General features: G+C 38.3%; 1 protein-coding gene across 14 annotated transcripts in view; it reads left to right on the top strand.

Moving 5' to 3' along the window:
* The window catches only part of Mecom (MDS1 and EVI1 complex locus), a 558,464-nt gene extending 549,698 nt beyond the window's left edge, over window positions 1-8,766 (top strand). For 11 of the 14 annotated variants that reach the window (NM_001370769.2, NM_001370768.2, NM_001361034.3 and 8 more), the window contains 3 exons: window positions 2,513-2,749; window positions 3,573-3,756; window positions 7,212-8,766. In NM_001370769.2, coding sequence (NP_001357698.1) covers window positions 2,513-2,749; window positions 3,573-3,756; window positions 7,212-7,346 — 556 coding nt within the window. In that variant the 3' untranslated portion in view covers window positions 7,347-8,766. The remainder of the gene's footprint in view (window positions 1-2,512; window positions 2,750-3,572; window positions 3,757-7,211) is intronic. The other 3 variants (XM_011249664.3, XM_011249660.3, XM_011249659.3) reach the window with 1 other exon arrangement.
* Window positions 8,767-13,648: the final 4,882 nt, after the last annotated feature.

Here is a 13,648-nt window from a genome sequence, read left to right as displayed (position 1 = left end):
CCCTGTGTTCTTATTATTTATTATTACTCTCAAACAGGCAGGTGTACTAGCTTTGGTGGGCATAGCTGTGCTTGATCTAGTATCAGCATCAAGCACATTAATAGAGGAGAAGCTAATGCTGTTGCTAATTGCTCGTTCATCTGCACTTGACTGTGTATGTAAAGTGAATAAAATGGTATTTTGCCCAAACTTTTCTTATGTATAACTTTCCTTATCATTAGGTTATAACTAAATATCTGGTATTGAAGAACTACGCTTCTCTGACCATAGCCTATTAAGTTGGGAGATTTTAAATATTGTGAACTTAATTGATGAAGATTCCATGGCTTTTAAACAGAGAAGGGTTATTGTGCTGCGTGTTTAATTTCATATGCTGGAAAAGCCAAGACTAATCATTTCAGATTGTGTTTCAAGGAAGTTCACTTCAGATAACAAATGCTCTAACATTTGCTCAAAATAACAGCAAAAACAGGCAAACACTCTAGTTCTTCATTTTGTATAACTGTAGCTGAGGAGAAGAGAAAGAAGATACTTTTAGGCAACTAAGAAGTTATAAGAACTACAGCATTTCCTAGTTGGATGTACAGATAGATCCCTCTGCTTGCCTCTGTCTGCGTGTAAGTGTGATTAAGACAGAGCCATGGTTCAGCAGTACAAAATGGAGCTAGTCACAAACATTATATACACCTTAACGTCTGATTCAGTAATGCAAATAAGTAATACTAAAATCACCATTTGGGTTCTGAAAAGTCTATTCAAAATTGATAGCTCAGAACTGGTGACTTCGAGGCTGCACAGCTGCAACATCTGGCCTCAACATGTCTAAACATAGAAGTAGAGAGCTGAGTCACTTGACTTTGCCAGCCTCAGCAGCTATCAGGCTACCTTTGATGAATAATTTATCCCAATAAATTGCCATATTTGAAAGCATAATTAACAAATAGGTTTTCTTAATCATGCTGGATTTTGTTGTTTTTGGTTTTCATCCATGGTCTCTTTTGTTCTTTTACTTTCACTTTCTCACTTAAAAAAAAAAAGTAACAATTTCCATCCATTCAAACTAGCAAGTTGGCAGTATATCTGAAAACTAATAGTTTATGTCTGGGAAAAAATATGTTTTCGTCATTCTTTTTGGTAAGAGAGGTTAAGAGGTTGTATAAAATGTTCAATAATGATGTTACTTTTTCTGGTCAAATGCGTTTGTACTTGGCACTTGCATCGTTTGCAAGACAGTTTCATGCATGTTGTCTATTTATTTCTGGGGAATCTAAACATTAAGGTCTATATATTTTTATGGGAAAATTTCTGCACATGCTTTCTGGTCTTTCATGAACTAAAAAATATCATTTCATGTCATACATAAGAATCCCTGTCTACAACAATAACTGAAGACTGTGCAATTCTGATACAGTAACTAGATAGAGGAGCATGGTAACAAAAGCTTACGGGGGACCTAGGGCTTAGATGCATGGGTGCCTGTAAGGGTTCACATCTTAACATACTTTCTTAGCCTGGTCACCTTCCCTGTTCATGTATGTTTCAAAGGCACACCCTTTTAAAAAGAATTTGTAATTATGTCATTTTTAGACTCTTATAACAGAACATATCCAAATTTTCTTTATATTGATCACTACTCTAGAATCATACATGCCTCCAAATTCCATAGATGGAATTTGTATAGTAAGTTACACTTGAGTCATCCATAGCAATTCTTACAAATGTAAGCAGAAATATTATGGAGGACATTTTAATTTAAAAAGTGATACTTTGTATTGTTAGCTGTGGCTGCTAAGTCAGTTTCAAAAGCTGTTAGCTCATTTAAATTTCTAGCTGATATATCCTCTCTGTGTTTTCTTGGAAAACAAAGAACTCTTTCGCTGTTAAACAATTTAAGATCACTTAGAAGGAGCCAAGATAAGTGGGCTCTCAATAACTCCAAGCTTGAGTCTCGTGCCCAAGAGGAGATGATTATATCTGTAATCCAGGAGCAGTGAATGCACATTGCTCCCTGGCAGCCCCTTTCACATTGTGTTTGGAGCCATAGATTCAGTTTGTGTGTGTGTGTGTGTGTGTGTGTGTGTGTGTGTGTGTGTGTTTAAGCTGTTGTCTGTCATAATTGGTCAGGGATATATGTTTTCCAGAAATCAATTACTTTAAATGGTGGGTACTTAAATGGTAATTACGTACATTATGCAGAGAAAACATTCATGTGCTTGTATATTGCACACACCATATCATTTATCAGCAGTGATAAGAAGTCAGAGACTGGAGCTGTTTTTCCTGTTCTGCCAGAGGCTGCATTTGTAGTCCAAATAATCAGCCAATTATTGTTTTTCCTTGTGTCTCCCCTTTGTGAAATTACATTATTTTCCCAAGGTTGCAACGAGGCACACACAATACAGATTTCTTTTGTAAGTGTTGACGGTTTAAACTCTTGCTAGGGAGATGAGCTAACAGCGTGTTTAAAAATCAAGCCAGTAATTGGTCCGTTTACTCTTTATGCTCTTGAAAGGATGAATGGCAGTCACTTCAAGGATAAAAAGGCTTTGGCAACCAGCCAAAATTCAGATTTATTGGATGATGAAGAAGTAGAAGATGAGGTGTTGTTGGATGAGGAGGATGAAGACAATGATATTCCTGGAAAGCCCAGAAAGGAGCTAGGGGTGACTCGTTTAGACGAGGAGATCCCGGAGGATGACTACGAAGAAGCTGGTGCCCTGGAGATGAGCTGTAAGGCGTCCCCGGTGAGGTGAGTGCCTTGCAATATGGCAAGCCAAGGGACAGACGTGGGGGACTGTTGGGCGAATTCCTCCTGCTCCGCTCGGCTACTGGAAGAATGTGTTAGATTATGGGGAATTTGTGAAGTAACAAACCATGAAAGTTCAATTTGACCTGGGAAAGGCACACACAGTGCGTCAGTTTTACATAAAGGGAAACGAGGAGGCAGGGCACAGGATCCACAAGCACGTAAACACATTAGTATTTGTGGAACTCCGGTGGCCCCAAGGCAGGAAGGATGAGTGAAGATTGCACGAGTATTTAATTTTGAGATTCTATGTATGAACTTCATGAAAAAATAGACATTTCATCATGACTGAGTCTACTCAATAATCTACTATAATCGTAACTCAAGACATTTAAGATAAATTTTACAGATGATAGATTTTCCTTAATTGGAAAGACTCAATGAATAGTTAAAGTGAAGGGAATATTATATTTCTGTGATGATAAGGTATCCTGACTGAATATATTCATAAATGACTTTATTTTAAAAGAAGTTTTCAAGTGTATGACTTCTGTTCCCACACATTGTGGGATGTTAATATGTCATTGACTTTACTTTAGATATATGCTTGGCTTTAGACAATAAAATATTAAAGGAAATATATATCAAGATATGGTATTTGTAATTATTTTTAATCTAGTGATTATTGCATGCTACTTGACACAACAAATGCAATATGAAGTTTGAGAGCTGTTAAGATAAAGTTGAAAATGACTTGATGAGACAAAAAAAGCAAAACCTGCCTAAGAAAATCCAATTTCTGTGCTTTCCCATTGGTTCATTTTAGGTATAAAGAGGAAGACTATAAATCTGGCCTTTCTGCTCTAGATCACATAAGGCACTTCACAGATAGCCTCAAAATGAGGGAAATGGAAGAGAATCAATACACTGACGCTGAGCTGTCCTCCATTAGTTCTTCTCATGTGCCAGAGGAGCTTAAACAGACGTTACACAGAAAGTCCAAATCACAGGTACAGACTGCTGTGGTCCACACCATGGGACCCTGCATGCAAGCGTGCATCTCTCTGACGAACCTAAGCAAATATGGTCACCTTGCAGCATTCTAGAAGCCAAGCAGATTTGGGTACTTGGTTGATGATGTCCCTGGTTTTGCTCTGCTGATGATCAATGCCAAAAGTAACCAATGAAACCATTGACATGTAAAATGCATTCTGCCCTGAAACTTCCATCACAAGCCTGACCCTGCCATGAGTCTGCTGTTAGTTTTTTTTTCCCCCTCTGTTTTAAGAGTACACACACAACTTTCCTTCAGATTCTCTTGCTAGCTCAGGATAGTTTTCTGACCATTTCGTCTCTTTAGTTTTTGTTGGCATACTTGTGTTTTGAAATGATCATTTTCTATCTACTACATCTAGTGAATTCTTATGTTTAGTTCATTTACTATTCATCAGATAATGAACTCCAGAGTTTAGAGTTAAACTGAGGCCAGAAATAAAAAGATCTGCACCAACTTAGTGACATATCTGGAAGTAAAGCTTGTGAGTTTTTACTGAGTGAGTGATTACCTCTGACTCATGAGCGACCAGCCTATGGCAACTAGAAGTCATCCCAACAAAGGATTCACAAACACCAATAAGACAGCCTCAGTTATTTTGTTAAAAGATAAAGGGAGTCAGTCAATATAATTTTTTATGACATCTACACTCAACTCAATGTTTATTCACGCCATTTTAAAAGGACAAGTAACTTGTATTTTTTTTAACACTGTTGAATTGTGTGGTTCACTTAGAAGATTTTGGAGGTGGCATGGCATTTTATAATAAGTGGGTCATATTAACATGTACATTTAGATACAAATTCTTTGAGATGTTTTGGGTTGGTCTTAACAGTGACATAGTAGAAAAATCTATTGTGATTGCTGATTGTCGTGTCAATTTGACTATAGATGTGGAACATGTTATAGCAGAAGGATAAAATAATATAAATCATTGGCAATCCTTACATTCAATAAAAGTATGTGAAATTATGTATGGAATAGAAAAAATAATGTTCTTTTCAAAGTGGATACAGACAGTAATCATCTACATAGTGGATTTCTACAGCTTATATCATCTTGGCAGAATCATGTAAATTAAGAATGGACACCATTTCCTCATTGTAAGAGAAGGGGGGGAAAGTTACCTCTTTTTTTTCTATGACACGATAGGCTAAACATGACTTCTCAGTTTCTAATATTAACATTAAGCCACCCAGAGCCACTTAGAGCTATCTGTAATAAGTGGTGGCTTCAATAAATCTCTTTTTTTTTCCAGCTGTCAGAGATTCCTAGAAGAGCCAAACTTTCTTTTAGTTCTTCCTCCCCAAATACTGTAAAACATATAATAGCTATCAAAACTATCCTATATAAAAGAATGCCAAAGGGTCTGAGGATGAAGAAACAATGGCTGTGGCATGCCTCGAAGGACCCACGTTTTGAGGCCAATGTCCTGCCTAGATATGACAACAGCTAGCTAGGATCACAATAAATATAAGGGTGTGTAAACAAGCTGGTGTGTTTTTACTTCAATATACATATATGTGTATATATGGATATTCTATCAAATACTTGTGTAAACTAAGTTGATCAAGAGTCTTCTTTATTCTTTCACTTGTCATTCATTCATTCATTCATTCATTCTCTGGTTCAACAGTGGTGTGAACCAGACAACTGGCTCTGGGGAACTGGACATTCATCCCCATGTTCAGTCGCCAACTGATTACCAAAGAGCACACACTTTGTGTCATATTTTAAAAATAGTTTTCTAGTGCTTCTCAAGCATTTATATATTAACTCTCTGTAATTTTATAGTCATCGAATCCAAAGTCATTGATCAGCAAAATAGTGACCTTATCCTGCTGTGGGAATTTCCTTGAGGAAAATTATATTCTAGAACAACTAATTTTCTGATAGGTGCCAATTTTCATGGAGCATACAGAAGTAGTATTATGCTTCCTCTATAATCACTGGAGACAGTACTATTATATTTTATGGTTGTCTCTGCTTTGTATAAGGAAATTAAAGCCCAAGGTCACCACAAAGGACCAGTAGTCTATATTATCTGTCCTTAATTCTTTAGTTAGTTAGCACAGTGCCTGACAATGGTTAAACAATATTAGTTAAACACTGAGATTTTTGTGCAAACTCAGAAGGCAAATCTCATATATAAAATCAAATGTGGCTCAGTCATTAAAATACTTGCTACGTAAGCATAAGGACATGAGTTTGAATCCCAGAACTCTTGGAAAGAAAGCCAAATATGGTGGAAGGAGGGTCTGTGATGCTCACAGACCACAGCTAGCCTCGTTGGTGAGAGTTCTAGACCAGGCAGAGACCATGTTTCAAAACATAAGCTGCACTGTGCCTGATGAACAATATCCAATGCTAACCTTTAGTTTCTACGTAAACAGATGTGTGTGATCATGTGTACATGTAATTCTCATGTGCAGATATGTGCATATGTGTGTGCGCGCTTGCACACACACACACACACACACACACACACACACACACACACACTCACACTCACACAAATAAAAAAGACAAGTATGTGCATTGAGAGCAATGATCCAGCAAATCAGAATCAGCCCTTAATCTGACCAAATACCATGGTGAGAGAAGAAACCACAGGCTGGCCACATGTCTCAGCATGACTCCCTGAGATGAAATTGGGCTGAACAACAGAGGCATTTGTCTTTGTTTACAGACAGTGGAATGTCTCTGGCAGGACTTTAATGATTCCACTTCAACAGCGTTTTGACAAGCAAGTTTAGCAATGGATGAGACCTACAATAGCAAATCAACAGGGAAAAGTTCACTCACAAGTCAAGACCAAACACTTCATTTGAATATTTTACTTGGCAATGGTGAGGGAATCTCTAAACAGTTATTTGGAACTTGGCATGATCACAGGGAAGAAAGTGTCCCTCCTGTCAGGGCACTTCTGTGCACCGTCTGCTCAGCGGAGTCCTGAGTAAGGGTTGCTTGGAAGTTGTTGGGTCCTCATGCTTTGTTTTCTTTCTTGGTGGAACTTCCCTGGGCTCTCTTATTCTCAAGGGTGTCAGGTGTCTACACTAGGTATTTTAAGCACAAAGTAGAACTTGAGAAAGGGCACTAGATTGAAAGTGAGCAGAAATAAGCCCTAGATGTATATTGTTGAGGGGTCTGGGAGTGGTCATTTACCTTCAAAAGTCTGGGTTCCGAGATGCAAGAGTCAGAGCATCCCCTACATAAGTCTGGCTAAGGTGAGCACTGATTTTATGCCATTTTGATTAAAAAAAAAAACAGCACAGCCCTACTTCCAAATATGCTCATGAAGTGTGCTTCCGTCCAGGCTCTCACGTCTAATACCTGTGGATTATCTTATTTAGATTAGATCTGCTGTTTTTGTTCCAATGCCACTCACCGAATCTCTCCTTTTCATTCTAGGCATATGCTATGATGTTGTCACTGTCTGACAAGGATTCCCTCCATCCCACCTCCCACAGTTCCTCCAACGTGTGGCACAGCATGGCAAGGGCTGCAGCAGAATCCAGTGCCATCCAGTCCATAAGCCATGTATGACATTGTCAAGGTTGACCAGAGTGGGACCAAGTCCAACGGTAGCATGGCTCTTTCATACAGAACAATTTACAAGACTGCTGAGCAGGATGCCTTATAACCCTGAAGGGTCACGCATTTAAAGTCTGGTGACCTTAAACTGAATGAGTAAAGAAAGAGAGAGAAAAAGGAAGCTATTTATTCTCAATATTTTGTTTTGCACAGCCAAGGCAGCTGCTGACTTCTGGAGGATCAATTAATCCAAAATGATTGGAGGGGAAAGGAAACCTCACCAGGGAAGGCATCTTTCATTCCCCCTGCCGCAGGGCATGGGTGGCTGAGAGGAGCAGTTGAAATGGCAGCATTGATATAAATGGACATTTCATAGAAATCAAACTCTACTCTACAGGATCACCTGATCTGACTGGGAACAGTGGCTTCTAACTACCAGATTTTTTTTTTCCTTTTTAAAGTTTTATGTAATTTAATCTTTTGCAGATGGAAGTAGTCAGAAGAAATGCACAATGATTATAGGAAGTGATAGCAGGATTTTTTGTCACCCCCCACACCCTCTTAACTTTGGCCTTCTTGAGTACATTGTTTAAAACTAGGGGGAAAAAAGGGTATGTGTATATTGTAAACTATGGATGCTCATGCAGAGAGGTTAAGTCGGTGACATAACTGTTTATCACCACTGTACCACTAATACAATGTTTGCCAAATCCTTGTAATGACATCTTAATTTTAGACAATCATGTCACTGTTTTTAATGTTTCAATTTTTTTGTGTGTTGTGTGTATCATGTATTTATTTGTTGGCAAACTATGGTTTGTTGATCAAAAAGAGCACTGTTCCCGTCAGCCACTATTTTATGATGTCTGAGGCACACCCCTTTCTGAATTCCAAGGACCAAGGTGACATGACCTGTGTATGGGAGTGCCCAATAGTGTTTGGCTTTTCTTAACATTCCTTCCTTTTTGTTGTTGTTGTTTTGTTTTCCTTTTTAATGAACTAAATACCAATAGATGCAACTTAGTTTTTGTAATACTGAAATCGATTCAATTGTATAAATGATTATAATTTCTTTCATGGAAGCATGATCCTTCTGATTAAGAACTGTACCCCATATTTTATGCTGGTTGTCTGCAAGCTTGTGCGATGATGTTATGTTCATGTTAATCCTATTTGTAAAATGAAGTGTTCCTGACCTTATGTTAAAAAGAGAGAAGTAAATAACAGACATTATTCAGTTATTTTGTCCTTTATCGAAAAACCAGATTTCATTTTTCCTTTTTGTTTGTGATCTCATTTGGAAATAATTGGCAAGTTGAGGTACTTTCTTCCCATGCTTTGTACAATATAAACTGTTATGCCTTTCAGTGCGTTACTGTGGGAGGAGCAACTAAAAAAAAAAATAAAGACTTCCAAAAATCATGAAAAATAATGACTCCCCTGTGTGCTGCTTTCTTTTCTCATGCAATTTTAGTTCCCTTCTGGCATCCAAATGATCTAAAGATACAGTGTTTAAAACCTTGATGCCCTAGCAGATTTGGGGAATGTAAGCATGCTTGTAAGGTTTTGAGATGACACAGTGATAGATCGTAGCCAGCAATGAGTTCTGCAGCTTGTGGTGAACTTTGCTCACAGTGCAAGTCAAGACCCGTAGGCAGGCTCCGCTTCCCAGCTCTGGCCTTCCTCTAGGGCTGCAGCACACATGGTAGTTGGGACAGAGCGCAGCCAGCAACAATGTTCGCTAGGGAGCTTCCTGGTATTTCTTTCTTTTTTGTCTAGCTGGTGTATGTGTTCCAGGTATAAACCCAGGGACTTACTACACACACTAGGCAAACAGGGTAGCACTGAAATATATACCCTACCTTTGATTTTTCTTATAATAATATTGATGCTATTGAAATTCATAAGGACAGAAACACCATTCATTCCCCTAGGTTCTTTTAAGATTATTATATATATATGTGTGTGTGTGTCTGTGTGTGTGTGTGTGCTGTGTGTGTGTGTGTCTGTGTGTGTGTCTGTGTGTGTGTGTGTCTGTGTGTGTCTGTGTGTGTGTGTGCTTGTGTGTGTGTCTGTGTGTGTGTGTCTATGTATGTGTGTGTCTGTGTGTGTGTGTCTGTGTGTGTGTGTCTGTGTGTGTGTGTCTCTGTGTGTGATGTACATTTCTGGTACCCCAAGGGATCAGAAGATGGCATGAGGCAACCTAGAACTTGAGTTCTAGGGAATTATCAGCCTTCTATTGTGGGTGCTAGAAAGCGAACCCAGGTCCTGCTAGAACAGCAAGTGTTCTAAACCACTGCTCCACCTCTCCTATGTTTCTTTCAAATTTCTGCCCAGATTCAAAATACCATTATAAAAAGAAAATAACAAAGTCATTGTATACCATGAAAAGTTCTTCATTTATATGTTGAATCAAACATAGTTTCTTCAAATTTTCAATATTGTTGAAAACTAGGGCTCCTCTGCTTCCATTTGTACAAATGAGGACATGTTAATTGTCATGTACATTCTTGCTCCTGGGAGCTCAGGGCCACATGTGCAGCGCTGTGATGGGACGAGAGACCCTACAGATCAGGCCTCTCCTGGGATAAAAATCAAGGATTTTGGGTTGCTTCTTGCATATAATTCAGTGTCAGATTAATTCTAAATGTTGCTATTATAGGAATATAATTCTGGGATTTAGTGTACAGATTTTATAATAGAAAGTAAACAGGATTTTCAAGAAATAACCTTAAGGTATACTCCCGTAACCAAGAAACAGAACATGATTATAGCATTTGACTGTACAAGCAACACAAGGGAGAAGGCGGAGCACTGGAGAAAGGGGCAGTTTAGACTATGCCTATGCTCACAAATAGCAATGAATGCAATTAAAATGTCCCCAGTGCTGCTAGCTTCCTTGTAGACTTCGATGTTCACATCCGTGATTTGCTAGAGTTTATGCCTCAAGTTCTAGGAAGCTAATCAAGATTTACTTCTTGTCTCTTAGTCACTTGCTTTTGTAATCACTACACCAACTACCTGCCCTGGGAAGAGTCAATGATACGATCAGGAGACTATCTAGACACTGGAGACAGAAGGCCTGGATTCGAGTTCCCCCAAACCTCCTCTGGGAAACCAGGGGCTGCTGCCATCTGGTCTGCTTCACTGAGTGGCTGCATACGTGGAGACGAAAACCAGAGGATGAGAGCTCAGTGGGAGAGTGTTGAACTCACAAAGTCCTACGTTCAATCCTTCAGCATTGCACATTAGTTAATTAATTAATTAATTAAATTTTGTAAATAATTTGTAGTAGTTCTTAATGTACAAAACACCTTATAATTTTTGGGAGGATTTTAAAGAATATAATATACAATATTTGGGTATATATTTTACAGTGACATAATATGTATATAGTGGCACATATGCAAATATTACGCGAGAACAAATTTATAATACAGCAAAGATCTATTCTATATTATTGTAATGAGTGAAAGAGAAGTTTCATACAAAAAAGTTAGGAATATTTCTCTTTCATTCTGGCCCTTGTATTTCTGCTTGGTTTTATGTGATGGGAATTGAGCCTGGAGCATATTAAACATGTGATCTACCACTAAACTATGCCTCTTGCTGTAGACATGTTTCTTGAAAAGCATACACAGGCTTAAAACAAAGGAAGTTAAATCCTTTGAAAATGTGAAACAAACAGTGTCTACTTGTTTTCTTTCATTGATAAAATTACATATATTGATGGTATATGCGATTGTGATACAAGTGTATATTAAGGAATGATTAAATTACTTAACATCATGCAATTTATGAGAAGACTACTATATCTATTCTTTACATTTAATATGCAATATATTGTTATTAGCTATTGCCACTAATATATGTATTAAATAAAGTTCTTGACATTTATTCAAATATAATTCTTTGAAGCTTCCCAAAAGTTCAAGAATAATTAAGAAAAGACATTCAAATAGCTCATTCATTAACTTGATTTTTCACATGGCTGCTACCTACAATCCTATTTCAGGAAAAATAATATTGTTCTTGCATTTACTAATGCAAATGTGATATATACATATCTATCTATCTATCTATCTATCTATCTATCTAATCATTGCTCATTTAATGTGCTTAACATGGAGACAGGGAGCTATCTTCCTGTTTTAGAGATAAGGAAACTAGAGCTGAGAAACTGCTATTGGCTGGATGAGAATGTGTAGTCTGCAGGGAACACAGTGTCTTAGATATCATAGTTCATGTACAGGAGAAGAAAGAGAATATTCCAAAGCTGAAGAAATGTGCCCAGTGAGAAACCAAAGTGAGGCTGCACCTCTGCTAATGTGCCCAGGAGACAGTGAGGCGGCTGAGTCTTGGCAGAAAAGAGTTTGAAAGATACTGCCAAGTACTTGTTCCCAGGTTTTAAAAAACTCAGGTTATTCCAAGTCAGAGCCAACAGTACCAGTGCTTTTGAAAGACCCCTAGTGCTTTATTACTAAGGGTCTTGGCTGTCTTTTCTGGACCTCGTAAGCTGGTGGACCTTATTTTTTCTAAAACAGAAGATTTTTCACAATCTTATGTTTTGAATTGATTAACATGCAATGATTTAAGCACCTTCAGAAGCGGTTAGACTCAGGAGGAAGCAAGCATAAGAGAAGGAACAGTTAAGAGCGGTCCTTGTTTGCTCTCCTTGGGCTTTAAAGGGATTGTCAGGAAGAGGGGTGTGGGGAGGAGAAAGGATGATACAGAGGGAAACTTAGCAAGCAGGTTGGGGACTTCCCCCAAGAGATGCGGTTTATTGTTTAATTGTTCTTTGTAGAAAAAAACGATTCATGGTGGATTCAGAATGCTGTTCTTGAAGCTCTGTGTATTTAAAACAGAAAAGCACCCTGTGCTCATTAGGATATAGGATGGGTACTATTCAAAAAATAACAATTGCTGGAAGAGCAGAGAAAAATACTGTAAAATGGAAAAGCCACTTTGGGAAACTACATGAAAGTTCCTAAGAAAATCGTGAATTCACTTCGGGTTATACACTCAAAAGGACTGATATCGAATTGTCAGGAGATATTTACATACTTGTGTTCACAGCATCAGTTTTTACAGAAGACAAAAGATGGAAGCATCTAGTGGACATCAAAAGATAGATGAGTGAAATGTATATACATCTATATCTATGTCCACATATCTGTGCAATGGGTATGATTCACTCTTCAAAGGGAAGGGGATTTTGACACAGACAGTAACATGGATAAATGTCAAGAACATTTTAGTAAGTGAAATAAACCAATCACAGAAGGGAAGCTACTGTAGGAGTCAGCTTCTATGGAGAACCTATGGTAATCAGTTCATAGAAGCAAAGGTGGTTTCCAAGGGGCTGGGAGATTAAAGCATGCTGAGTTGTTTAATGGGATTTCAGTTTTTGCAAGGGGAAAAGAGTCCAGTTGTTGGTGCACACTACAGGAATGTATTAGTCATGCAGGAACCATATGTCTAAAGAGGTTGATAGATATTTTATGGAATATATATTTTACCCTTATTAAAGAGCAAAGAAAAAAAATACCTCTCCCTATGGTTTTCCCAAAGAATTAAATTCTGTGTACCCTAAGGGGAAAGGCAATTACCAGGTGGTTATGTGAGAGTGTATACAATTGAGGTAAAGCTTGGGAACCAACCCAGACCAGGGAGTAGCCCGTGGAAATTCTTACTGAATTACTGTCATTAATTTTTCTTTTTTTTTGGTCACTTTACATCCAGGTTATAAAGGGACACATCAGAAAGTTGTCTCTGGTAGAAATCAGGAAGTCATGATGGTCTCGGTTACTGTGGGTTTTCTGATGTACTGTTATAACCCTGATACTGTCTCTACTATGGACTACCTGTCACGACCTGTTCCTGTTCCTGATATTATCCGTTCTCCAGCCTTTGACCCTATCATTGTACTTCAGTGGAAACTAGCAGGCAGGAGAAAATGCAGAGTAAGATTTTAGAGGCCCTTGTGATACCAAGGGACAGTGATAGGTACCAGAAGACCATAGTTAGTACAAGGCCTCTCAAGAACATATATATTCCAGATGAGGAATGGATGAGGGATGCCCTCAGCATCTCTCCCGTGTTTCTTGAATGGATACCACCTGGTCAACATGGCCTGTACAGACTTCCATGAGCTGGTTCTTCACTGCTATCTGGTTTCAATTGTCTCAGACTGGCAGAACTCCTATCAATCACCAAGTTCAATTATACATTTGAAGACTGTGTACATCATACTATTCTTGGAATACCTCCTCTTTACTCCTCCTAATCTAGACTCTCTCCCCCCCTCCAGCCTC

This window comes from Mus musculus, chromosome 3, assembly GCF_000001635.26.
Source record: "Mus musculus strain C57BL/6J chromosome 3, GRCm38.p6 C57BL/6J".
In the NCBI taxonomy this organism is placed as follows: domain Eukaryota; kingdom Metazoa; phylum Chordata; class Mammalia; order Rodentia; family Muridae; genus Mus; species Mus musculus.
This window is presented reverse-complemented; position numbering and strand designations above follow the sequence as displayed.